This window comes from Lethenteron reissneri, chromosome 65 (genome assembly GCF_015708825.2).
Source record: "Lethenteron reissneri isolate LAM-NWPU_2019-01 chromosome 65, ASM1570882v1, whole genome shotgun sequence".
Lineage (NCBI taxonomy): Eukaryota > Metazoa > Chordata > Hyperoartia > Petromyzontiformes > Petromyzontidae > Lethenteron > Lethenteron reissneri.
This window is the reverse complement of record NC_083843.1, coordinates 13,517,871-13,540,382: the sequence shown is the minus strand read 5'-3', so window position 1 is coordinate 13,540,382 and position 22,512 is coordinate 13,517,871. Positions and strand designations below refer to the sequence as shown.

The 22,512-nt window shown below is 52.5% G+C and overlaps 6 protein-coding genes across 6 annotated transcripts; all 6 read right to left on the bottom strand.

Moving 5' to 3' along the window:
• Positions 1–3,077: 3,077 nt before the first annotated feature.
• On the bottom strand, positions 3,078–3,671 carry LOC133359696 (histone H4). The gene has a single exon (XM_061578210.1). It carries the CDS (start codon positions 3,439–3,441, stop codon positions 3,130–3,132), a length of 312 nt encoding a protein of 103 aa, XP_061434194.1. The 5' UTR covers positions 3,442–3,671; the 3' UTR covers positions 3,078–3,129.
• Positions 3,672–4,381: 710 nt separating this feature from the next.
• LOC133359683 (histone H1.5-like) lies at positions 4,382–6,184 on the bottom strand. Its single transcript, XM_061578196.1, has one exon. The coding sequence runs from the start codon at positions 5,093–5,095 to the stop codon at positions 4,433–4,435; it is 663 nt and encodes a 220-aa protein (XP_061434180.1). The 5' UTR covers positions 5,096–6,184; the 3' UTR covers positions 4,382–4,432.
• Positions 6,185–13,079: 6,895 nt separating this feature from the next.
• Positions 13,080–13,443, bottom strand: LOC133359694 (histone H4). Its single transcript, XM_061578208.1, has one exon. The coding sequence runs from the start codon at positions 13,441–13,443 to the stop codon at positions 13,132–13,134; it is 312 nt and encodes a 103-aa protein (XP_061434192.1). The 3' UTR covers positions 13,080–13,131.
• LOC133359678 (histone H1.5-like) lies at positions 13,080–15,560 on the bottom strand. The gene has a single exon (XM_061578190.1). It carries the CDS (start codon positions 15,092–15,094, stop codon positions 14,432–14,434), a length of 663 nt encoding a protein of 220 aa, XP_061434174.1. The 5' UTR covers positions 15,095–15,560; the 3' UTR covers positions 13,080–14,431.
• Positions 15,561–17,507: 1,947 nt separating this feature from the next.
• LOC133359685 (histone H2A-like) lies at positions 17,508–20,353 on the bottom strand. Its single transcript, XM_061578198.1, has 2 exons — positions 20,229–20,353; positions 17,508–19,104 (listed from the first exon to the last, which is right to left on the bottom strand). Exons 1-2 carry the CDS (start codon positions 20,297–20,299, stop codon positions 18,696–18,698), a joined length of 480 nt encoding a protein of 159 aa, XP_061434182.1. The 5' UTR covers positions 20,300–20,353; the 3' UTR covers positions 17,508–18,695.
• A 1,532-nt stretch (positions 20,354–21,885) lies between these two features.
• On the bottom strand, positions 21,886–22,287 carry LOC133359490 (histone H2B type 3-B-like). The gene has a single exon (XM_061577906.1). The coding sequence runs from the start codon at positions 22,285–22,287 to the stop codon at positions 21,886–21,888; it is 402 nt and encodes a 133-aa protein (XP_061433890.1).
• Between the last annotated feature and the right edge of the window lie 225 nt (positions 22,288–22,512).

The window sequence follows — 22,512 nt, the reverse complement described above, 5'->3', positions numbered from 1 at the left end:
GTGTGCACACCTGGTTTCCTAGACGGACCTCGAGGGAGACCTTCCCCAGCAACCCCATCCCGGCTCCGCTTGCCGTGTGCAGCGCGCGGTCCGGGGCCTGCAGGTGGCGCACGTCGACCCCGATCGCGCTGCAGTGCGCTGCACTCACGAGCGAGGCCACCGCCCCCGTGTCCAGCAGAATTCGGGTACGCACTCCGTTTACCTCCCCTTCCACCAGCGACGTGGCCCCCGTGATCCCCGCCACCAGCTCCCGTAGCCAGTCGCCAGGAGTCACCGTTTCTGTGGGCGTTGTTGCTGGAACCTGTGTGGAGATCACTCGCTCGCAATTATTCTCACAGCTTGTTTGTGTCGGGGCCACGTGGATTTCACCCCCCGGTGGTCCCCTCTCTAGGGGGGCCTTAGTGTTTGACCTTAGCTCTTGTCTAGCTCGGGCGACCTGAGGACAGTCCCTCCTGAGATGCCCTCGCCGATCGCACACATAACACGCCCGGGGAGGGGTGGCGGCTCCGTAGTGGGCTCTCTGCCCACTCCCTCCTCCCCCAGTGCGCTGCTGCTCATACTCTGCTTCTAGTCGCGCTATCCTTCCAGTTAGCCCTCCTACCGTGGAGTCTAGTTCCCCCATCTCGGATCGGATGGTCTCAACGGAGGATTGCAGTTTGGTCATATTTTTATTTGCTTCCTCGCGTACCTGAGTTACCCTCTCACCTACTTGGGTTATCATATCTCCCATGCTGGCCTGTAACCCGGCTACCCACCCCGGGGTCGTCTCGCTGGGTCTCTGTGGCTCTCTTTCCCGGCCCCTTACCGTCCTCGCGAGCTCCTGTTCCTCCTCCTCGTCTTCCGAGAGCAGGCTCGCAATGGCGCGCTCTCGTCCCAGCCCCCGGAGCTGCGCGCGTTCGCTGTGAATTCTTTCACACTTACGTGCGCGCTCGACAAGGGCGTTAAAGGGAAGACGTGGGCAGCTCATGTCTGGCTGCCACCACGCCGTGCGAGACAGGTACCGCTGGATTTTCTCGGCGGCCAGTTCCTCAATAACATCAGTTGCGTACCCCGGGCGTGCGATCTTTGTTAACTCGCGCACATCCTCGGCGTAATCACGTAGATCTTCGCCGGGTTGGCGACGGCGCGCCTCTAAGGCCGATTTTGCTTCCTCCTCGTCACGCGTGCCAAAACGCTGATCGAGTCGGCGCATCAGCTCCTCTAGCTGTGTCTGTGCGCTCGCGGGTAACGCTTCTACAAAATCGGCTGCCCGCCCATCAAGATTCATATTAAGTTGACGTACTGCCTGCGCGTCCGTCCATCCATTAATTTCCTTGGCCCCTAAGAGATTGCGGGCGAATGCCTTCCACGAAGGGGCCCCCCGGCCGGTAAATATTAGTCTTATTTTAGCGTGAGGTAACGCGGGGGTCCGTACCGCTTCCGACACCAATTTGTGGGGGCCGTCGGCCCCCGGGGTCCCTCCCGCCTGCATCCCCTATTCCGTTTACGTTACCCCACCTCCCTATTACTCGCTACGGTTTCGCCGGCATTCGAATACGACGCCCCTACTGTTACAGCCTCGCGCCGCGCTCCCACGCTGCGAGCATACGTGCGCACATCATCGTCAATCAAACGCCGTGCTCGCAGTATAGCCCTGTGCGGCACGTTACCAATGCGCATCCGTATCCGACATGTAACGAACGTATGCACACACACACACGCCGCTCCGTGCACTCCAACTCCACACCAACTACGCAAGTTATGATCGCGCACCTGTATCACACACGGAGTGAACACACGCGACACCCACTCTTGCGCCGCTCTGCGCAGCGCTCGCCGTCTGCTGGCCGCTTGCGTTATGATCGCGCACCTGGGGTACGCCTATTACGCACGCCGCGAGCTTACGCACACACAGTACCACACGCGTTCCCACACGCAACCCGCGCGCTCAGCTCCGCGCAGCGCTCACTCACGTGGCGAACCACTGTGCACACAGCGCACCCACACGCTCACACCTGCACGACAAGATCACGCGAGACCACGCTTCGCTATTAATGATTTATTATATGCCACCTGCGAATTGATGTTGAATCAGTGAGTCGACGAGGCTGGCCTATTCCACTAAACCTGTACCTATTCCCTATTTATCGGCTATGATTCTAATTCACCTTCTTACTCACTGTTAAGTGTCCACGGCGGTCCGCTGATCCTTGTGTTAACCGCGTGCCTCGGTGCGTCGCACGGACGTCCGGGTCGCTGGCTCGAGCTGCGTCTGGTCGCCTGGCGCTGGAGTAAGAGAGCGATTTCCCCTCTGCGCTCCTCTATTTATCCTCCCTACCTCCAAAGGGGATGCTGCGCTGAACAATGGGCTCGTGCACCCCAAGCCCGCGCACGGCAGTCCCCAGGCGCTGTTGATATGCTAATCAGTGAGCGACGTTGGCGGCGTACATCCTAATTACTCCCTTACCCTTCCTAACAATGGGGCCTGCGCGCTCAAGCACAATTATCCCAACCCCCCATGACTATGCGCAACAGCCCCTGTGACCCCGCTATTCATGCTGTCTCGTGCCTCCCCTGCTTGCCCCGTCGACTCGTGGGGGTGTGTGTGGGGGGAAATGCGCCTCAACCGCGGTGGCCGAATGCCCCACGCCGCGACCACACCATATTAAGGCCGGCAGCAGCGCCGCGGTACCACGTAGCACGGGGGAGGTCATCCAATTCCCTGATCGCCGGAAACCGTGAGAATTAATCCCGATAAGGGTCTCTCGGATAAAAACCGGTCGATCAGGTAACCTTCCCTTCCAGCTCTATGGGGGGGGGGGGGGGGGGATGCGTGCGGGTGTGTGCTTATGTGGGGCGGGTGATTGGGGGCAGTGCGGTGGGGGAAGCCGGGCGGCTCCCTGGCTCGGCAGAGCGGCCCCGTCGCTGTGGCACCACAGTGTCGTGAATATCATGATTTCTTTCATTCATTCATGTGGAAGCAGATGAAGACTCGCCAACTCAACAAGCAAACGTCCAGCACGCTCACAACAACCCAGGACATGTGCTCCATTCAGAGCGTGTTTGGCAACACTGGCGCAAGCAGTTTCGAAGAGGTGGGTGGCTCTGAAAAGAGCCTTTGGGTTGGCTTAGTGTGCGAGAGATGGGCGCTCAGCCTCCGAAGCCGTAGAGAGTGCGGCCCTGGCGCTTGAGGGCGTAGACCACGTCCATGGCGGTGACGGTCTTGCGCTTGGCGTGCTCCGTGTAGGTGACGGCGTCGCGGATGACGTTCTCAAGGAAGACCTTCAGGACGCCGCGGGTCTCCTCGTAGATGAGGCCCGAGATGCGCTTCACACCGCCGCGGCGAGCGAGGCGGCGGATGGCGGGCTTGGTGATGCCCTGGATGTTGTCGCGCAGCACCTTGCGATGGCGTTTTGCGCCTCCCTTGCCGAGCCCCTTACCGCCTTTACCGCGTCCAGACATTGCGACTACTTGTGACAAAGCTCCTCGCGAGAGACTGCGCGCTCAGCTTGCAGCAGCAGCCGCCTTTATACCCGAAGCGTGGCGACGTCACCGACCACCCCTGCCCTCCGCGATGGCTCCGCCTTAAACCTTCCACCTTTAACCTCTGCGACGAAGAAAACCCTCCACCGTCGTCAATAACACTTCCTTGACATGTATAATATGCGACGTTTTGGGCAATGACCCTTCTTCGAAGCACTCTGGAATGATATTGGCACACCCGCAGCGAACGCCAGAGGAACGCCATCTGTTGCAAGATTGCACGTGGAGTGAATAATCGGTGTAAGGTCTTGTTTGCAAGTGAACAAGATGAACTAACTTTATAATCGTGTGAAGCTTAACGGCTTCCAACACAATAGTTGAGTGAACGTCACCAACTAGTTGTCCCAAAGTAAGAAAGACATTGCAAACAATGCGATATTTACGTATATAAATTAATTTTATAGAAGTTTAAATGGTGCACCGCAATGTTTACAAAACAAAAACAAAGTGAAAATGCGGAACGAGCGAATGAAGGCAAAATGAGTAAAGCTGTCTGGAATCAATACATTTTTAGACTAAATTCCATATTTGGCACCAGTAGCATGATGACGGAATGAAGAGGTGCAACACATAATCAAAATTGGAGGTTCGTCAAGAATGCATCGATTTTGAATCTGGATTTAGATTAGAATCGCCAGCGAGAATGCTGACGTCGCTGAGATTATTACTCTGCACTCAGTTCGAGTGAGGGAGCTGCCACCCGCCTCGCCTGTGTTTGTGATCCCTGCTTTCGGGCTCGATCACTCCCATCACATCAATGCTTAAAACACATCGAGTGGGTGAAATGTTAGACAGTTAATTTGAACTAATTGAAGCGCAGCAGCATCTGGTTCACTTTTTGAACGAAGTGGGTGGCTCTGAAAAGAGCCGTTGAGGTGGAGTGAATCGAGCGTCGGTCGTCCCATCGGATTCACTTCTTTGGCGCAGTCTTCTTGGGCTTGGCCGCGGCCTTCTTGGGCTTGGCCACCTTGGGTTTGGCGGCCTTGGCCTTGACGGTCTTGGGCTTAGCGACCTTGGGCTTCGCAGCCTTGGGCTTGGCTGGGCTCTTCGCCGCCTTCTTGGGCTTAACAGCCGACTTCACCTTTTTGGGGCTCTTGGCCGCCTTGGCAGCCGCGGGCTTCTTTGCTTTCTTGGGAGACTTCTTGGGCGCGGTCTTCTTGGCTGCCGCGGGCTTCTTCACCTTCTTGGCTGCCGCGGGCTTTTTAGCTGCGGGCTTTGCCGTTGACGACTTGGGCTTCGCCTTTGCGGCAGCCTTTTCCTTGTTGAGTTTGAAAGAGCCAGACGCGCCGCTGCCCTTCACTTGCGCCACGGCGTCTTTGGCCACGAGCTTCTTGATGGCCAACTTCACGCGGGCATTGTTCTTCTCCACGTCGTATCCTCCGGCAGCAAGCGACTTTTTGAGCGCAGGAAGAGACACGCCGTTCCTCTCCTTGCTGCTGGCCAGAGCCTTGAGGATGAGCTCGGACACGCTAGGGCCGACCTTCTTGGCCTTTGGAGCGGCGCGCTTCTTCTTGGGGCTTTTAGGCGCTGAAGTAGCCGCAGCTGGTGGTTGAGCAGGAGCAGTTTCCGCCATCTCAAGACGTCGCTTTTATCGCCTCGCCTCTTGGAAACCGAAATCAGCGCTCTCACGAATTCGAACCGAGCGTCCTCCAGGCCCGAGGTTATTATAGAAGCGGCGTACTGAATGCGGACGTCGCTGAGATCATCCAGCACTCAGCTCTAGTGAGGGAGTTGCCACCATACTCACTGTGTTTATCACGCCTGCCTTTGGGCTCGATTACTCCCGTAACGTTCATACTTACATGCATCTAGTTAATACATCATCACGAAGATCACTTCTTTAATGTACGTTACTTATGCAATATACGACAATGCTCACGATATAAATTATAATTCTAAACAAGTGAACAACCAACATTTGGGAGACATTGTTCGGTCAGGGCAAGATATGATGATTGTCGGTTTTCAAAAGTGTTACTGATGAACACTATTTAAAACGCACTCGAATTTTTTGCAAGACAAGATGCTTAAACATACTACTCATTTAATTCCAACGAAATATTTTCTATTTAAGTTTTGCCTCGCGCGCTCGCGATTCCTCCTCTCGCGCTATGGTGAGGACTGCGCGCCATGTCAATCGTCCCTTGTCACCGAACTTTTAACTGGACGTTTTAATCGAACTTTGAAATGAATAAATATATGGATTTTCAGATGGACAACAAACTGAAGAAAATTACTCAAAATTAACCGACATTAAATAGAAAGTTTAACATTTTACGTGGCAAGAGGTGAGTAGGTCACGCACTGCAGAAGGGTCGCGCGCTTTGAACAAGATCGAGGCACGGTGCACAATCATCACCACTCAAATTCAACTCAAGTGACTCCGCAGTCGAATGTTTAAAGAAAATATATAATCTTACGTTTAATGCATTGACAGAGTTGATATTCTAGGAGCGCAGGATGGTTCATGCGATGAGTTGTTTTTACTGCAATAAGTAACACGTATTTACTGCACTAAGTAACACGAATGAGTAATCATTGGAAAGATGTTATTAACCATGTAAAAAATATTTAACTACACATATTTGTACCATCTTATTTGACAGGTAATATTATACTTTACCGAGTGTTAACATCCCCAGCGTTTACCAGTACTTTTATGCTTACTATCAGCTAACACCGGCCACAACCCTGAGCTGATGTGCTCATTTGTTCTCTTTTAGCCCCGACACCCCCGCCACTTCCCGGCAACCACATTCAGATAAGCCCCCCTCTTCCCCCCTGATTTGTTATTTTATTATTTATATTGTTTTAGTTATTTATTATTATTGTTTTACCTACGTGACTTTACCGAAAAAACCTAAGAGTATGAATCATTGCAGTCACGAAAGCTACAAATTTAGAACGAATGCAATAATCATTCGTTCCACGCGCATGTGAAGAGGCGTAGTAGATTGGTTTATGCACTTCTGGTAGGAACGAAGTGGACCAGACTCCAATAGATTATATCGTGCGTCCGTTTGTCCGTCCGTCCGTGTGTCAACATCGCCCCCTACTGCAAACACTTGGCATGACCCTACAAAAACATTTAGACTCAGTGACGCTATCCTGGCTAACCAAGTGTAGCATTCCCTTATAATTCCCTCAGATAGCTTTTAATTACAATGTTACACTCCCTGATGTTTTTAAATAGCAACATTGACATTTAAAGCTTCAACATAAATAATTAAAACATTTATATTAACAATTAACCCACGGCGGCCTAAGGCCTACAGCTAGGCCTAAAGCCTAGACCTAGGCCTCAAGCTCTCCCTTCGTATAGTTCCCCCGCGTGTGTGAAAGGGAGTAAATGGTTAACAAGGTTACATTCCCTGATGTTTTTAATAGAAACATTTACATTTAAAGCTTTTTCATTAAAAACAACTCCCTACCTCCCCCGCCTCGTCGGCGGCTCTCCAGCCGAGCCAGGCCTGGGAATCTCTCCCCCGCTCGGGGTGTATTGGGCGGGGCTACAGCGGCAGGGGGCGGGGCTACGCGGCAGGGGGCGGGGCTACGCGGCAGGGGGCGGGGCTACGCGGCAGGGGGCGGGGCTACAGCGGCAGGGGGCGGGGCTACAGCGGCAGGAGGCGGGGCTACGCGGCAGGGGGCGGGGCTACAGCGGCAGGGGGCAGGGCTACGCGGCAGGGGACGGGGCTACAGCGGCAGGGGGCGGGGCTACGCGGCAGGGGGCGGGGCTACGCGGCAGGGGGCGGGGCTACGCTGCAGGGGGCGGGGCTACAGCGGCAGGGGGCGGGGCTACAGCGGCAGGGGGCGGGGCTACGCGGCAGCGGGCGGGGCTACAGCGGCAGGGGGCGGGGCTGGGCGGGGCTGGGCGGGGACACCGAGATGGGGCGGGGCCACGGGTGGCGGGGCGGGGTTACGCGGGTGGAGGGCGGGGCCACGGGGGCGGAGCGGGGCCACGGGGGAGCGGGGCGGGGTCAAGCGGTGGGAGGCGGAGCTTAGCGCGATGGAGGGAGGGGCCGTTGGCGAAAAGGGGCGGAGTCTACAGTCGAGAATACAGTACCGGGGGCGAGGAGGCGGGGCTAACAGTGATAGGGGCGTGGCCCACGGCGCTGCATCTCGTGCAGATTGTTACTACTCACTGTGTCTGCTCCAAGCTGCACTCACGTAGGTACATACTTGTGCAATACTATTATTTTTTTGCAGAACGGTTACTACTACTTTATTGTTTCTTATGTTCCACTACGTCTACGTTTCCATCCACTCATTGGCGCCCATTTTTTGCCATTTCATTTTATTATAGCCATTCAATTGTTCGGTCCTACCAGCCCACCCCACAGGGACCTGTTTTCACCAACGCACAGCAATATTCGTTCCAAGACCAACCCCGGGCACACGTCCCACAGCCCCTTTTAACTCCTCAATCTCCGCAACGCACAGCAATATTCGTTCCAAGACCAACCCCGGGCACACGTCCCACAGCCCCTTTTAACTCCTCAATCTCCGCAACGCACAGCAATATTCGTTCCAAGACCAACCCCGGGCACACGTCCCACAGCCCCTTTTAACTCCTCAATCTCCGCTCCCAATACACATTCGCGTCCAGCACGCCTGGTCCTGGTGACGTCACTGCCCTTTAACCCCTGACCCCCCCGTCCAGCTCTTATTTCCCGCGCGTGTGTGAAAAAAAATTAAGATTGATTGGTGCGTGTTGTCGTGAGAGCGGAGATGTCGTGTTTGCGTGGTGCGTGAGGGTGGCTCGCAGATCCCTTAAAGTGCTTGAACCATTCTCCGACTCCTCTTCATATGTAATCTGACCGCTCAAAAAGAGCGAGTTTTATTCTTTAAAAAAACACGATACTTTCTTCCAATAGGCACCTCAATTTATTCTAAACCATGTTCCATGATTGATGCAATGTTGGAATGCTGCTCAAATACCGTTCCTAAATTAGACATAAAGGGTATCTGGAATGAGCAGAGCATTCGTTTAATTGCGAGCAATTTGGGACGAGGGCAACTCGACGACGGTGTCCTTATTAATAACAAAACCCCTGTGCACGACTGTCCGAGCTCTTTGCAAGCAAGTGGGTGGCTCTGAAAAGAGCCGTTGTTGTGGTGGTAGAGGCGGCGGCGCGTTCACTTCTTTGCCTGAGAGGTCTTCTTGGGCAGCAGCACGGCCTGGATGTTGGGCAGCACACCGCCCTGGGCGATAGTCACGCCGCCCATGAGCTTGTTGAGCTCCTCGTCGTTTCGCACGGCGAGCTGCAGGTGTCGGGGGATGATCCTCGTCTTCTTGTTGTCGCGGGCGGCATTGCCAGCCAGCTCGAGGATCTCGGCAGAAAGGTACTCGAGCACGGCGGCCAGGTAGACGGGTGCTCCAGCGCCGACCCGCTGGGCGTAATTGCCCTTGCGGAGCAGCCTGTGAACGCGACCCACGGGGAACTGCAGGCCGGCGCGGGAAGAGCGGGACTTTGCCTTGGCGCGAGATTTGCCACCGGTCTTGCCGCGTCCAGACATCGTTAAGGGACCTAGGATGCAAAAAGCACTGGAGACAAAGTACGAACGATTTGTGACGTTAACACGCACCACGGGAGCGGCTTTTATAGCGGAGACGAGGATCGTAGAGCGCGCCGCTGCTGATTGGCTCCTCTCGGTCGAGTCCCGCCCTCTCCTTGAGCCACCAATGACAAGCCGGGACGCGAGGATTCGATGTTGACTTTCATCATTTGTATCCATATATATTTTAATGCGGACACGCATCTTATGAATTAAACAATGCGATACACGTACTTAATAGGTTCAAGTTTTAAGCATGATAGAGTTAATTTATGGGCGCGTGCTGGCAAGTCAAACTTATAAGCGGATTCCGCAAATATCAATGTATTATTGATTATAATCATCATTTTGAGGGACCGCATTGGTTATAAGAAATCATTGTGATAGCCTTGAGCTCGTGATTGATCGCCCACGTGCCTATACGGTGTATATATATATTCCTTTAACCGCCTGTTCGGGCAATGCCTAAAAATATATGTGCGTGAATAATTCAGTCTCAGTTTGCAAAATGTGAACTTCTTATCAGCTCGGGCTTGAAACAGCATAAACCAATATCTTTGGGTTTAATCTATATATATAAAATCGTGAATGTCTGTCTGTCTGTGTGTGGATATCGGACCATACGCACTTTCATTGGACGCCGGTTGCCCCTGGCAACGCCTAGCGACGCCGGTTGCCCCTGGCAACGGCTAGCGACGGGCTAGCAGTTGCGGGGCGGACGCCATCTTTAATTCCCGTTAAAAATAGGCGCACGCATTAACACGCGACTCTGAGGTAAATTCATCTAAGTTTCACGTCCTCTTTACTCCCCCCCCCCCACCACAATGTGTGCTATTACTATTATAGGGTCGGTAGATTATTAAATTATAGCGATTACACAGTATTATTGAAGCGCGGGGGGGGGGGGGGAAACGGCACCCGTACCCAGCGTCAGCCGGGTGGCAAAATCAGGCGAGGCGGGAGGCTCTGCACGGTGCGAGGCCTCCACACCCACCACGCGACTCTGAGGTAAAATACATTTCACCAAAATAACCCTTTTGTTGTACATTATGTAAACATGGTTTCACAACGCTTATATACAACACCAACGTGTGATGTTGAAAAATATGAGCGGCGGGGTATAGAAATGAACTTGATTGTCGCTTACGCCTGACGACTCGTGAGAGCCGTGACCAGCAAACGAAGGTTTCCGGCACCCGAACTTTGAAGGACACACATGGAAGCTTTCTCACGAGTAAGTGGTGGCTCTGAAAAGAGCCTTTGTGTTGTGCTTTGAGGGCCGAGCTGGGCGTTCAAGCGCGCTCGCCACGAATGCGGCGGGCGAGCTGAATGTCCTTGGGCATGATGGTGACGCGCTTGGCGTGGATGGCGCACAGGTTGGTGTCCTCGAAGAGCGCGACAAGGTACGCTTCGCTGGCCTCCTGCAGAGCCATGACAGCGGAGCTCTGGAAGCGCAGGTCGGTCTTGAAGTCCTGCGCGATCTCCCTGACGAGGCGCTGGAAGGGCAGTTTGCGGATGAGCAGCTCGGTGGACTTCTGGTAGCGGCGGATCTCGCGCAGAGCGACGGTGCCGGGCCTGTAGCGGTGAGGCTTCTTGACGCCGCCCGTGGCCGGAGCGCTCTTTCGGGCCGCCTTGGTGGCGAGTTGCTTGCGGGGGGCCTTGCCGCCCGTGGACTTGCGAGCCGTCTGCTTGGTGCGAGCCATGGCTTGGTGAGGGCAAAGATTCTCACAGGCGGGGAGGAGAAGGCGGCTTATGTAGCCCAGAGCGCGCGCTCACTGGTCAGCGGAGTCGTGACGTGCGAAGAAGGGGCGCGTGCTGATTGGTTGGCAGCGTGCAATGATCTCGAGTCGTCAACTCTTCTTCATCAACGAAATGTTCTCACTTTGGAGCATTGCAGAATGCCGCATCACGATGCAGTAGTACCGTTTGAGCGCCGTCCATGTCCTTAACGGATCTTATTTTCTCAAGCAAACACCTTTCCGAAGACAACTTTACAGTGCTCCGCGTGATCTAAATAAAGTGTGCAGAAACTGCGCTTCATTGGAAACAGTAATACGTAAAAAATATTCTTTGTTTCTTTCGGTAAAGTCACGTATAAAGAAAAAATAATAGCATACGACGTTTCGATTGCAACACAAGCAATCATCAAGTATAATGAAATAGCGACATAAAATCTAACCAGAAAAAAATTATAGACAGACATATAAGCAGACAGATATCACCAATTTGTTTCTTTATATACGTGACTTTACCGAAAGAACCAAAGAATAATTCCTGCAGTCACGAAAGCTCCAAAGTTAATACGTAAAATGTCGGAAAGGTGATCACAGGGATAGATATCTATTCTCTTGGCATTGAGATGATGATCATCAATTATACTGCACGAGTCATCCATGCTAGGCGCTTACTTTTACATAGATGCACACGTGCAAAATGTTAGTTCCTGCCCGAAAATACAACCACGAATTAAATATATTGCATTGCAAGGTTTTGGCACCAAATATCCAATGTAATATCTGAATGGGCTGCAGATGAAATCAATGGACAAACAAGTCCAAGAAATGCCTGCTGGTGAATGTGCCATGAATATTGTTATCGCTTTTATTCACGTGGAAACAGGTTAAAATGCGTTCCATCTCTCCATTCCACTCAATGAGCGAACAATGTCCCCGCGTGAACCGGGGCTTTGTTGGAAGTTTCGTTTAGTACTCCTGCTAGGACTGGTACAAGCAGGTTCGGAGAGGTGGGTGGCTCTGAAAAGAGCCTTTGTAATTAATGGTGGAGTCGAGGCTTCACTTGGAGCTTGTGTACTTGGTGACGGCCTTGGTGCCCTCCGACACGGCGTGCTTGGCCAGCTCGCCGGGGAGCAGCAGTCGCACTGCGGTCTGGATCTCCCGAGAAGTGATGGTGGAGCGCTTGTTGTAGTGCGCCAGGCGGGACGCCTCGGAAGCGATGCGCTCGAAGATGTCGTTGACGAACGAGTTCATGATGCTCATTGCCTTGGACGAGATGCCGGTATCGGGGTGCACCTGCTTCATCACCTTGTAGATGTAAATGGCGTAGCTCTCCTTCCTGCGGTGGCGTCGCTTCTTGCCATCCTTGCGCGTAGCCTTGGTCACAGCCTTCTTGGAGCCCTTCTTGGGAGCAGGAACCTTGGCCGGCCCAGCGCTCTTTGATGCGGGAGGATCGGGCATGTCGACGCGTCGTAGGCAGCAGCTTCAGGTCAGAACAGACGGGAAGCGAATGTGGATGTCGCTCGCGCGTTGAGCTCCTTTTATAGGAGGCGAGATGCAAATCAGAGGATCGTAGTGCGCGGCGCTGCTGAGTGGCTCTTTTAGTACCGTCCCTCTCCATCAGCCTCCAATGAGAAACGCGGACGCGATGTTCACTTTAATATCGATTTTACTGCAAAAAGGACTTGTGAATATAACACAATGTAATGTCCAAACATGTGTATTAGTGAATTGCAGCCATGGCATTGCCTTTGTTTTAAAAAGGATGACTAGAAAACCCAATACAGTATATTGTGTTTTGAGCGTGGGTTTTTTTGTTTCTTACGAGGGATTGTTTCACCACTCGTCTAATACGGCGCACGGGCGTTTTATGAACGCAATTTGGAAAAATACAAGCGCTCGGTGGAGAAAAATAACTTCGCTGTTGTGCTGTACAGGTGGAGATTAGCATTCCGGCACGCTCCGTCAATTAGGACGAGTGTGCTGTAAGATTGTGGCGCCAAATGCTCTACGTAATATCGGAATCGGCTGCAGCTGGAAATAATTCACGCAAAAATACCAGAAATGGGTACTGTATTAAGGCGTTCAAGAATTACGCCTTGTTAAATGTGACGTGAATATCATGATTTCTTTCATTCATTCATGTGGAAGCAGATGAAGATTCGCCAACTCAACAAGCAAACGTCCAGCACGCTCACAACAACCCAGGACATGTGCTCCATTCAGAGCGTGTTTGGCAACACTGGCGCAAGCAGTTTCGAAGAGGTGGGTGGCTCTGAAAAGAGCCTTTGGGTTGGCTTAGTGTGCGAGAGATGGGCGCTCAGCCTCCGAAGCCGTAGAGAGTGCGGCCCTGGCGCTTGAGGGCGTAGACCACGTCCATGGCGGTGACGGTCTTGCGCTTGGCGTGCTCCGTGTAGGTGACGGCGTCGCGGATGACGTTCTCAAGGAAGACCTTCAGGACGCCGCGGGTCTCCTCGTAGATGAGGCCCGAGATGCGCTTCACACCGCCGCGGCGAGCGAGGCGGCGGATGGCGGGCTTGGTGATGCCCTGGATGTTGTCGCGCAGCACCTTGCGATGGCGTTTTGCGCCTCCCTTGCCGAGCCCCTTACCGCCTTTACCGCGTCCAGACATTGCGACTACTTGTGACAAAGCTCCTCGCGAGAGACTGCGCGCTCAGCTTGCAGCAGCAGCCGCCTTTATACCCGAAGCGTGGCGACGTCACCGACCACCCCTGCCCTCCGCGATGGCTCCGCCTTAAACCTTCCACCTTTAACCTCTGCGACGAAGAAAACCCTCCACCGTCGTCAATAACACTTCCTTGACATGTATAATATGCGACGTTTTGGGCAATGGCCCTTCTTCGAAGCACTCTGGAATGATATTGGCACACCCGCAGCGAACGCCAGAGGAACGCCATCTGTTGCAAGATTGCACGTGCAGTGAATAATCGGTGTAAGGTCTTGTTTTCAAGTGAACAAGATGAACTAACTTTATAATCGTGTGAAGCTAAACCGCTTCCAACACAATAGTTGAGTGAACGTCACCAACTAGTTGTCCCAAAGTAAGAAAGACATTGCAAACAATGCGATATTTACGTATAGTAATTAATTTAATAGAGAAGTTTAGATGGTGCACCGCAATGTTTACAAAACAAAAACAAAGTGAAAAGGCGGAACGAACGAATGAAGGCAAATGAGTAAAGCTGTCTGGAATCAATACATTTTGAGACTAAATTCCATATTTGGCACCAGTAGCATGATGACGGAATGAAGAGGTGCAACACATAATCAAAATTGGAGGTTCGTCAAGAATGCATCATTTTGAATCTGGATTTAGATTAGAATCGCCAGCGAGAATGCTGACGTCGCTGAGATTACTCTGCACTCAGTTCGAGTGAGGGAGCTGCCACCCGCCTCGCCTGTGTTTGTGATCCCTGCTTTCGGGCTCGATCACTCCCATCACATCAATGCTTAAAACACATCGAGTGGGTGAAATGTTACACAGTTAATTTGAACTAATTGAAGCGCAGCAGCATCTGGTTCACTTTTTTAACGAAGTGGGTGGCTCTGAAAAGAGCCGTTGAGGTGGAGTGAATCGAGCGTCGGTCGTCCCATCGGATTCACTTCTTTGGCGCAGTCTTCTTGGGCTTGGCCGCGGCCTTCTTGGGCTTGGCCACCTTGGGTTTGGCGGCCTTGGCCTTGACGGTCTTGGGCTTAGCGACCTTGGGCTTCGCAGCCTTGGGCTTGGCTGGGCTCTTCGCCGCCTTCTTGGGCTTAACAGCCGACTTCACCTTTTTGGGGCTCTTGGCCGCCTTGGCAGCCGCGGGCTTCTTTGCTTTCTTGGGAGACTTCTTGGGCGCGGTCTTCTTGGCTGCCGCGGGCTTCTTCACCTTCTTGGCTGCCGCGGGCTTTTTAGCTGCGGGCTTTGCCGTTGACGACTTGGGCTTCGCCTTTGCGGCAGCCTTTTCCTTGTTGAGTTTGAAAGAGCCAGACGCGCCGCTGCCCTTCACTTGCGCCACGGCGTCTTTGGCCACGAGCTTCTTGATGGCCAACTTCACGCGGGCATTGTTCTTCTCCACGTCGTATCCTCCGGCAGCAAGCGACTTTTTGAGCGCAGGAAGAGACACGCCGTTCCTCTCCTTGCTGCTGGCCAGAGCCTTGAGGATGAGCTCGGACACGCTGGGGCCGACCTTCTTGGCCTTTGGAGCGGCGCGCTTCTTCTTGGGGCTTTTAGGCGCTGAAGTAGCCGCAGCTGGTGGTTGAGCAGGAGCAGTTTCCGCCATCTCAAGACGTCGCTTTTATCGCCTCGCCTCTTGGAAACCGAAATCAGCGCTCTCACGAATTCGAACCGAGCGTCCTCCAGGCCCGAGGTTATTATAGAAGCGGCGTACTGAATGCGGACGTCGCTGAGATCATCCAGCACTCAGCTCTAGTGAGGGAGTTGCCTCCATACTCACTGTGTTTATCACGCCTGCCTTTGGGCTCGATTACTCCCGTAACGTTCATACTTACATGCATCTAGTTAATACATCATCACGAAGATCACTTCTTTAATGTACGTTACTTATGCAATATACGACAATGCTCACGATATAAATTATAATTCTAAACAAGTGAACAACCAACATTTGGGAGACATTGTTCGGTCAGGGCAAGATATGATGATTGTCGGTTTTCAAAAGTGTTACTGATGAACACTATTTAAAACGCACTCGAATTTTTTGCAAGACAAGATGCTTCAACAGACTACTCATATTAATTCCAACGAAATATTTTCTATTTAAGTTTTGCCTCGCGCGCTCGCGATTCCTCCTCTCGCGCTATGGTGAGGACTGCGCGCCATGTCAATCGTCCCTTGTCACCGAACTTTTAACTGGACGTTTTAATCGAACTTTGAAATGAATAAATTTATGGATTTTCAGATGGACAACAAACTGAAGAAAATTACTCAAAATTAACCGACATTATATGGAAAGTTTAACATTTTACGTGGCAAGAGATGAGTAGCTCACGCACTGCAGAAGGGTCGCGCGCCTTGAAGGCACGGTGCACAATCATCACCACTCAAATTCAACTCAAGTGACTCCGCAGTCGAATGTTTAAAGAAAATATATAATCTTACGTTTAATGCATTGACAGAGTTGATATTCTAGGAGCGCAGGATGGTTCATGCGATGAGTTGTTTTTACTGCAATAAGTAACACGTATTTACTGCACTAAGTAACACGAATGAGTAATCATTGGAAAGATGTTATTAACCATGTAAAAAATATTTAACTACACATATTTGTACCATCTTATTTGACAGGTAATATTATACTTTACGCGAGTGTTAACATCCCCAGCGTTTACCAGTACTTTTATGCTTACTATCAGCTAACACCGGCCACAACCCTGAGCTGATGTGCTCATTTGTTCTCTTTTAGCCCCGACACCCCCGCCACTTCCCGGCAACCACATTCAGATAAGCCCCCCTCTTCCCCCCTGATTTGTTATTTTATTATTTATATTGTTTTAGTTATTTATTATTATTGTTTTACCTACGTGACTTTACCGAAAAAACCTAAGAGTATGAATCATTGCAGTCACGAAAGCTACAAATTTAGAACGAATGCAATAATCATTCGTTCCACGCGCATGTGAAGAGGCGTAGTAGATTGGTTTATGCACTTCTGGTAGGAACGAAGTGGACCAGACTCCAATAGATTATATCGTGCGTCCGTTTGTCCGTCCGTCCGTCCGTGTGTCAACATCGCCCCCTACTGCAAACACTTGGCATGACCCTACAAAAACATTTAGACTCAGTGACGCTATCCTGGCTAACCAAGTGTAGCATTCCCTTATAATTCCCTCAGATAGCTTTTAATTACAATGTTACACTCCCTGATGTTTTTAAATAGCAACATTGACATTTAAAGCTTCAACATAAATAATTAAAACATTTATATTAACAATTAACCCACGGCGGCCTAAGGCCTACAGCTAGGCCTAAAGCCTAGACCTAGGCCTCAAGCTCTCCCTTCGTATAGTTCCCCCGCGTGTGTGAAAGGGAGTAAATGGTTAACAAGGTTACATTCCCTGATGTTTTTTAATAGAAACATTTACATTTAAAGCTTTTTCATTAAAAACAACTCCCTACCTCCCCCCCCTCGTCGGCGGCTCTCCAGCCGAGCCAGGCCTGGGAATCTCTCCCCCGCTCGGGGTGTATTGGGCGGGGCTACAGCGGCAGGGGGCGGGGCTACGCGGCAGGGGGCGGGGCTACGCGGCAGGGGGCGGGGCTACGCGGCAGGGGGCGGGGCTACGCGGCAGGGGGCGGGGCTACGCGGCAGGGGGCGGGGCTACAGCGGCAGGGGGCGGGGCTACCGCGGCAGGGGGCGGGGCTACGCGGCAGGGGGCGGGGCTACAGCGGCAGGGGGCAGGGCTACGCGGCAGGGGGCGGGGCTACAGCGGCAGGGGGCGGGGCTACGCGGCAGGGGGCGGGGCTACGCGGCAGGGGGCGGGGCTACGCTGCAGGGGGCGGGGCTACAGCGGCAGGGGGCGGGGCTACAGCGGCAGGGGGCGGGGCTACGCGGCAGCGGGCGGGGCTACAGCGGCAGGGGGCGGGGCTGGGCGGGGCTGGGCGGGGACACCGAGATGGGGCGGGGCCACGGGTGGCGGGGCGGGGTTACGCGGGTGGAGGGCGGGGCCACGGGGGCGGAGCGGGGCCACGGGGGAGCGGGGCGGGGTCAAGCGGTGGGAGGCGGAGCTTAGCGCGATGGAGGGAGGGGCCGTTGGCGAAAAGGGGCGGAGTCTACAGTCGAGAATACAGTACCGGGGGCGAGGAGGCGGGGCTAACAGTGATAGGGGCGTGGCCCACGGCGCTGCATCTCGTTCAGATTGTTACTACTCACTGTGTCTGCTCCAAGCTGCACTCACGTAGGTACATACTTGTGCAATACTATTATTTTTTTGCAGAACGGTTACTACTACTTTATTGTTTCTTATGTTCCACTACGTCTACGTTTCCATCCACTCATTGGCGCCCATTTTTTGCCATTTCATTTTATTATAGCCATTCAATTGTTCGGTCCTACCAGCCCACCCCACAGGGACCTGTTTTCACCAACGCACAGCAATATTCGTTCCAAGACCAACCCCGGGCACACGTCCCACAGCCCCTTTTAACTCCTCAATCTCCGCAACGCACAGCAATATTCGTTCCAAGACCAACCCCGGGCACACGTCCCACAGCCCCTTTTAACTCCTCAATCTCCGCAACGCACAGCAATATTCGTTCCAAGACCAACCCCGGGCACACGTCCCACAGCCCCTTTTAACTCCTCAATCTCCGCTCCCAATACACATTCGCGTCCAGCACGCCTGGTCCTGGTGACGTCACTGCCCTTTAACCCCTGACCCCCCCGTCCAGCTCTTATTTCCCGCGCGTGTGTGAAAAAAAATTAAGATTGATTGGTGCGTGTTGTCGTGAGAGCGGAGATGTCGTGTTTGCGTGGTGCGTGAGGGTGGCTCGCAGATCCCTTAAAGTGCTTGAACCATTCTCCGACTCCTCTTCATATGTAATCTGACCGCTCAAAAAGAGCGAGTTTTATTCTTTAAAAAAACACGATACTTTCTTCCAATAGGCACCTCAATTTATTCTAAACCATGTTCCATGATTGATGCAATGTTGGAATGCTGCTCAAATACCGTTCCTAAATTAGACATAAAGGGTATCTGGAACGAGCAGAGCATTCGTTTAATTGCGAGCAATTTGGGACGAGGGCAACTCGACGACGGTGTCCTTATTAATAACAAAACCCCTGTGCACGACTGTCCGAGCTCTTTGCAAGCAAGTGGGTGGCTCTGAAAAGAGCCGTTGTTGTGGTGGTAGAGGCGGCGGCGCGTTCACTTCTTTGCCTGAGAGGTCTTCTTGGGCAGCAGCACGGCCTGGATGTTGGGCAGCACACCGCCCTGGGCGATAGTCACGCCGCCCATGAGCTTGTTGAGCTCCTCGTCGTTTCGCACGGCGAGCTGCAGGTGTCGGGGGATGATCCTCGTCTTCTTGTTGTCGCGGGCGGCATTGCCAGCCAGCTCGAGGATCTCGGCAGAAAGGTACTCGAGCACGGCGGCCAGGTAGACGGGTGCTCCAGCGCCGACCCGCTGGGCGTAATTGCCCTTGCGGAGCAGCCTGTGAACGCGACCCACGGGGAACTGCAGGCCGGCGCGGGAAGAGCGGGACTTTGCCTTGGCGCGAGATTTGCCACCGGTCTTGCCGCGTCCAGACATCGTTAAGGGACCTAGGATGCAAAAAGCACTGGAGACAAAGTACGAACGATTTGTGACGTTAACACGCACCACGGGAGCGGCTTTTATAGCGGAGACGAGGATCGTAGAGCGCGCCGCTGCTGATTGGCTCCTCTCGCTCGAGTCCCGCCCTCTCCTTGAGCCACCAATGACAAGCCGGGACGCGAGGATTCGATGTTGACTTTCATTATTTGTATCCATATATATTTTAATGCGGACACGCATCTTATGAATTAAACAATGCGATACACGTACTTAATAGGTTCAAGTTTTAAGCATGATAGAGTTAATTCATGGGCGCGTGCTGGCAAGTCAAACTTATAAGCGGATTCCGCAAATATCAATGTATTATTGATTATAATCATCATTTTGAGGGACCGCATTGGTTATAATAAATCATTGTGATAGCCTTGAGCTCGTGATTGATCGCCCACGTGCCTATACGGTGTATAGATATTTTCTTTAACCGCCTGTTCGGGCAATGCCTAAAAATATATGTGCGTGAATAATTCAGTCTCAGTTTGCAAAATGTGAACTTCTTATCAGCTCGGGCTTGAAACAACATGAACCAATATCTTTGGGTTTAATCTATATATATAAAATCGTGAATGTCTGTCTGTCTGTGTGTGGATGTCGGACCATACGCACTTTCATTGGACGCCGGTTGCCCCTGGCAACGGCTAGCGACGGGCTAGCAGTTGCGGGGTGGACGCCATCTTTAATTCCCGTTAAAAATAGGCGCACGCATTAACACGCGACTCTGAGGTAAATTCATCTAAGTTTCACGTCCTCTTTACTCCCCCCCCCACCACAATGTGTGCTATTACTATTATAGGGTCGGTAGATTATAAAATTATAGCGATTACACAGTATTATTGAAGCGCGGGGGGGGGGGGGGAAACGGCACCCGTACCCAGCGTCAGCCGGGTGGCAAAATCAGGCGAGGCGGGAGGCTCTGCACGGTGCTAGGCCTCCACACCACCACGCGACTCCGAGGTAAAATACATTTCACCAAAATAACTCTTTTGTTGTACATTATGTAAACATGGTTTCACAACGCTTATACACAACACCAACGTGTGATGTTGCAGAATGAGCGGCGGGGTATAGAAAATGAACTTGATTGTCGCTTACGCCTGACGACTCGTGAGAGCCGTGACCAGCAAACGAAGGTTTCCGGCACCCGAACTTTGAAGGACACACATGGAAGCTTTCTCACGAGTAAGTGGTGGCTCTGAAAAGAGCCTTTGTGTTGTGCTTTGAGGGCCGAGCTGGGCGTTCAAGCGCGCTCGCCACGAATGCGGCGGGCGAGCTGAATGTCCTTGGGCATGATGGTGACGCGCTTGGCGTGGATGGCGCACAGGTTGGTGTCCTCGAAGAGCGCGACAAGGTACGCTTCGCTGGCCTCCTGCAGAGCCATGACAGCGGAGCTCTGGAAGCGCAGGTCGGTCTTGAAGTCCTGCGCGATCTCCCTGACGAGGCGCTGGAAGGGCAGTTTGCGGATGAGCAGCTCGGTGGACTTCTGGTAGCGGCGGATCTCGCGCAGAGCGACGGTGCCGGGCCTGTAGCGGTGAGGCTTCTTGACGCCGCCCGTGGCCGGAGCGCTCTTTCGGGCCGCCTTGGTGGCGAGTTGCTTGCGGGGGGCCTTGCCGCCCGTGGACTTGCGAGCCGTCTGCTTGGTGCGAGCCATGGCTTGGTGAGGGCAAAGATTCTCACAGGCGGGGAGGAGAAGGCGGCTTATGTAGCCCAGAGCGCGCGCTCACTGGTCAGCGGAGTCGTGACGTGCGAAGAAGGGGCGCGTGCTGATTGGTTGGCAGCGTGCAATGATCTCGAGTCGTCAACTCTTCTTCATCAACGAAATGTTCTCACTTTGGAGCATTGCAGAATGCCGCATCACGATGCAGTAGTTCCGTTTGAGCGCCGTCCATGTCCTTAACGGATGTTCTTTTCTCAAGCAAACACCTTTCCGAAAACAACTTTACAGTGCTCCGCATGATCTAAATAAAGTGTGAAGAAACTGCACTTCATTGGAAGCAGTAATACGTAAAAAATATTCTTTGGTTCTTTCGGTAAAGTCACGTATAAAGAAAAAATAATATATTACAGCATACGACGTTTCGATTGCAACACAAGCAATCATCAGGTATAATGAAATAGCGACATAAAATCGAACCAGAAAAAAATTATAGACAGACATATAAGCAGACAGATATCACCAATTTGTTTCTTTATATACGTGACTTTACCGAAAGAACCAAAGAATAATTCCTGCAGTCACGAAAGCTCCAAAGTTAATACGTAAAATTGTCGGAAAGAGGTGATCACAGGGATAGATATCTATTCTCTTGGCATTGAGATGATGATCATCAATTATACTGCACGAGTCATCCATGCTAGGCGCTTACTTTTACATAGATGTACACGTGCAAAATGTTAGTTCCTGCCCGAAAATACAACCACGAATTAAATATATTGCATTGCAAGGTTTTGGCACCAAATATCCAATGTAATATCTGAATGGGCTGCAGATGAAATCAATGGACAAACAAGTCCAAGAAATGCCTGCTGGTGAACATGTGCCATGAATATTGTTATCGCTTTTATTCACGTGGAAACAGGTTAAAATGCGTTCCATCTCTCCATTCCACTCAATGAGCGAACAATGTCCCCGCGTGAACCGGGGCTTTGTTGGAAGTTTCGTTTAGTACTCCTGCTAGGACTGGTACAAGCAGGTTCGGAGAGGTGGGTGGCTCTGAAAAGAGCCTTTGTAATTAATGGTGGAGTCGAGGCTTCACTTGGAGCTTGTGTACTTGGTGACGGCCTTGGTGCCCTCCGACACGGCGTGCTTGGCCAGCTCGCCGGGGAGCAGCAGTCGCACTGCGGTCTGGATCTCCCGAGAAGTGATGGTGGAGCGCTTGTTGTAGTGCGCCAGGCGGGACGCCTCGGAAGCGATGCGCTCGAAGATGTCGTTGACGAACGAGTTCATGATGCTCATTGCCTTGGACGAGATGCCGGTATCGGGGTGCACCTGCTTCATCACCTTGTAGATGTAAATGGCGTAGCTCTCCTTCCTGCGGTGGCGTCGCTTCTTGCCATCCTTGCGCGTAGCCTTGGTCACAGCCTTCTTGGAGCCCTTCTTGGGAGCAGGAACCTTGGCCGGCCCAGCGCTCTTTGATGCGGGAGGATCGGGCATGTCGACGCGTCGTAGGCAGCAGCTTCAGGTCAGAACAGACGGGAAGCGAATGTGGATGTCGCTCGCGCGTTGAGCTCCTTTTATAGGAGGCGAGATGCAAATCAGAGGATCGTAGTGCGCGGCGCTGCTGAGTGGCTCTTTTAGTACCGTCCCTCTCCATCAGCCTCCAATGAGAAACGCGGACGCGATGTTCACTTTAATATCGATTTTACTGCAAAAAGGACT

Coding starts and splice junctions, on each gene's coding strand:
- LOC133359696 (XM_061578210.1), bottom strand. CDS start 3,441: ATGTCTGGACGCGGTAAAGGCGGTAAGGGGCTCGGCAAGGGAGGCGCA.
- LOC133359683 (XM_061578196.1), bottom strand. CDS start 5,095: ATGGCGGAAACTGCTCCTGCTCAACCACCAGCTGCGGCTACTTCAGCG.
- LOC133359694 (XM_061578208.1), bottom strand. CDS start 13,443: ATGTCTGGACGCGGTAAAGGCGGTAAGGGGCTCGGCAAGGGAGGCGCA.
- LOC133359678 (XM_061578190.1), bottom strand. CDS start 15,094: ATGGCGGAAACTGCTCCTGCTCAACCACCAGCTGCGGCTACTTCAGCG.
- LOC133359685 (XM_061578198.1), bottom strand. CDS start 20,299: ATGTGTGTCCTTCAAAGTTCGGGTGCCGGAAACCTTCGTTTGCTGGTC. Junction 19,105..20,228: donor GCTCTCACGAGTCGTCAGGC/GTAAGCGACAAT, acceptor CTTTGTCTCCAG/TGCTTTTTGCATCCTAGGTC.
- LOC133359490 (XM_061577906.1), bottom strand. CDS start 22,287: ATGCCCGATCCTCCCGCATCAAAGAGCGCTGGGCCGGCCAAGGTTCCT.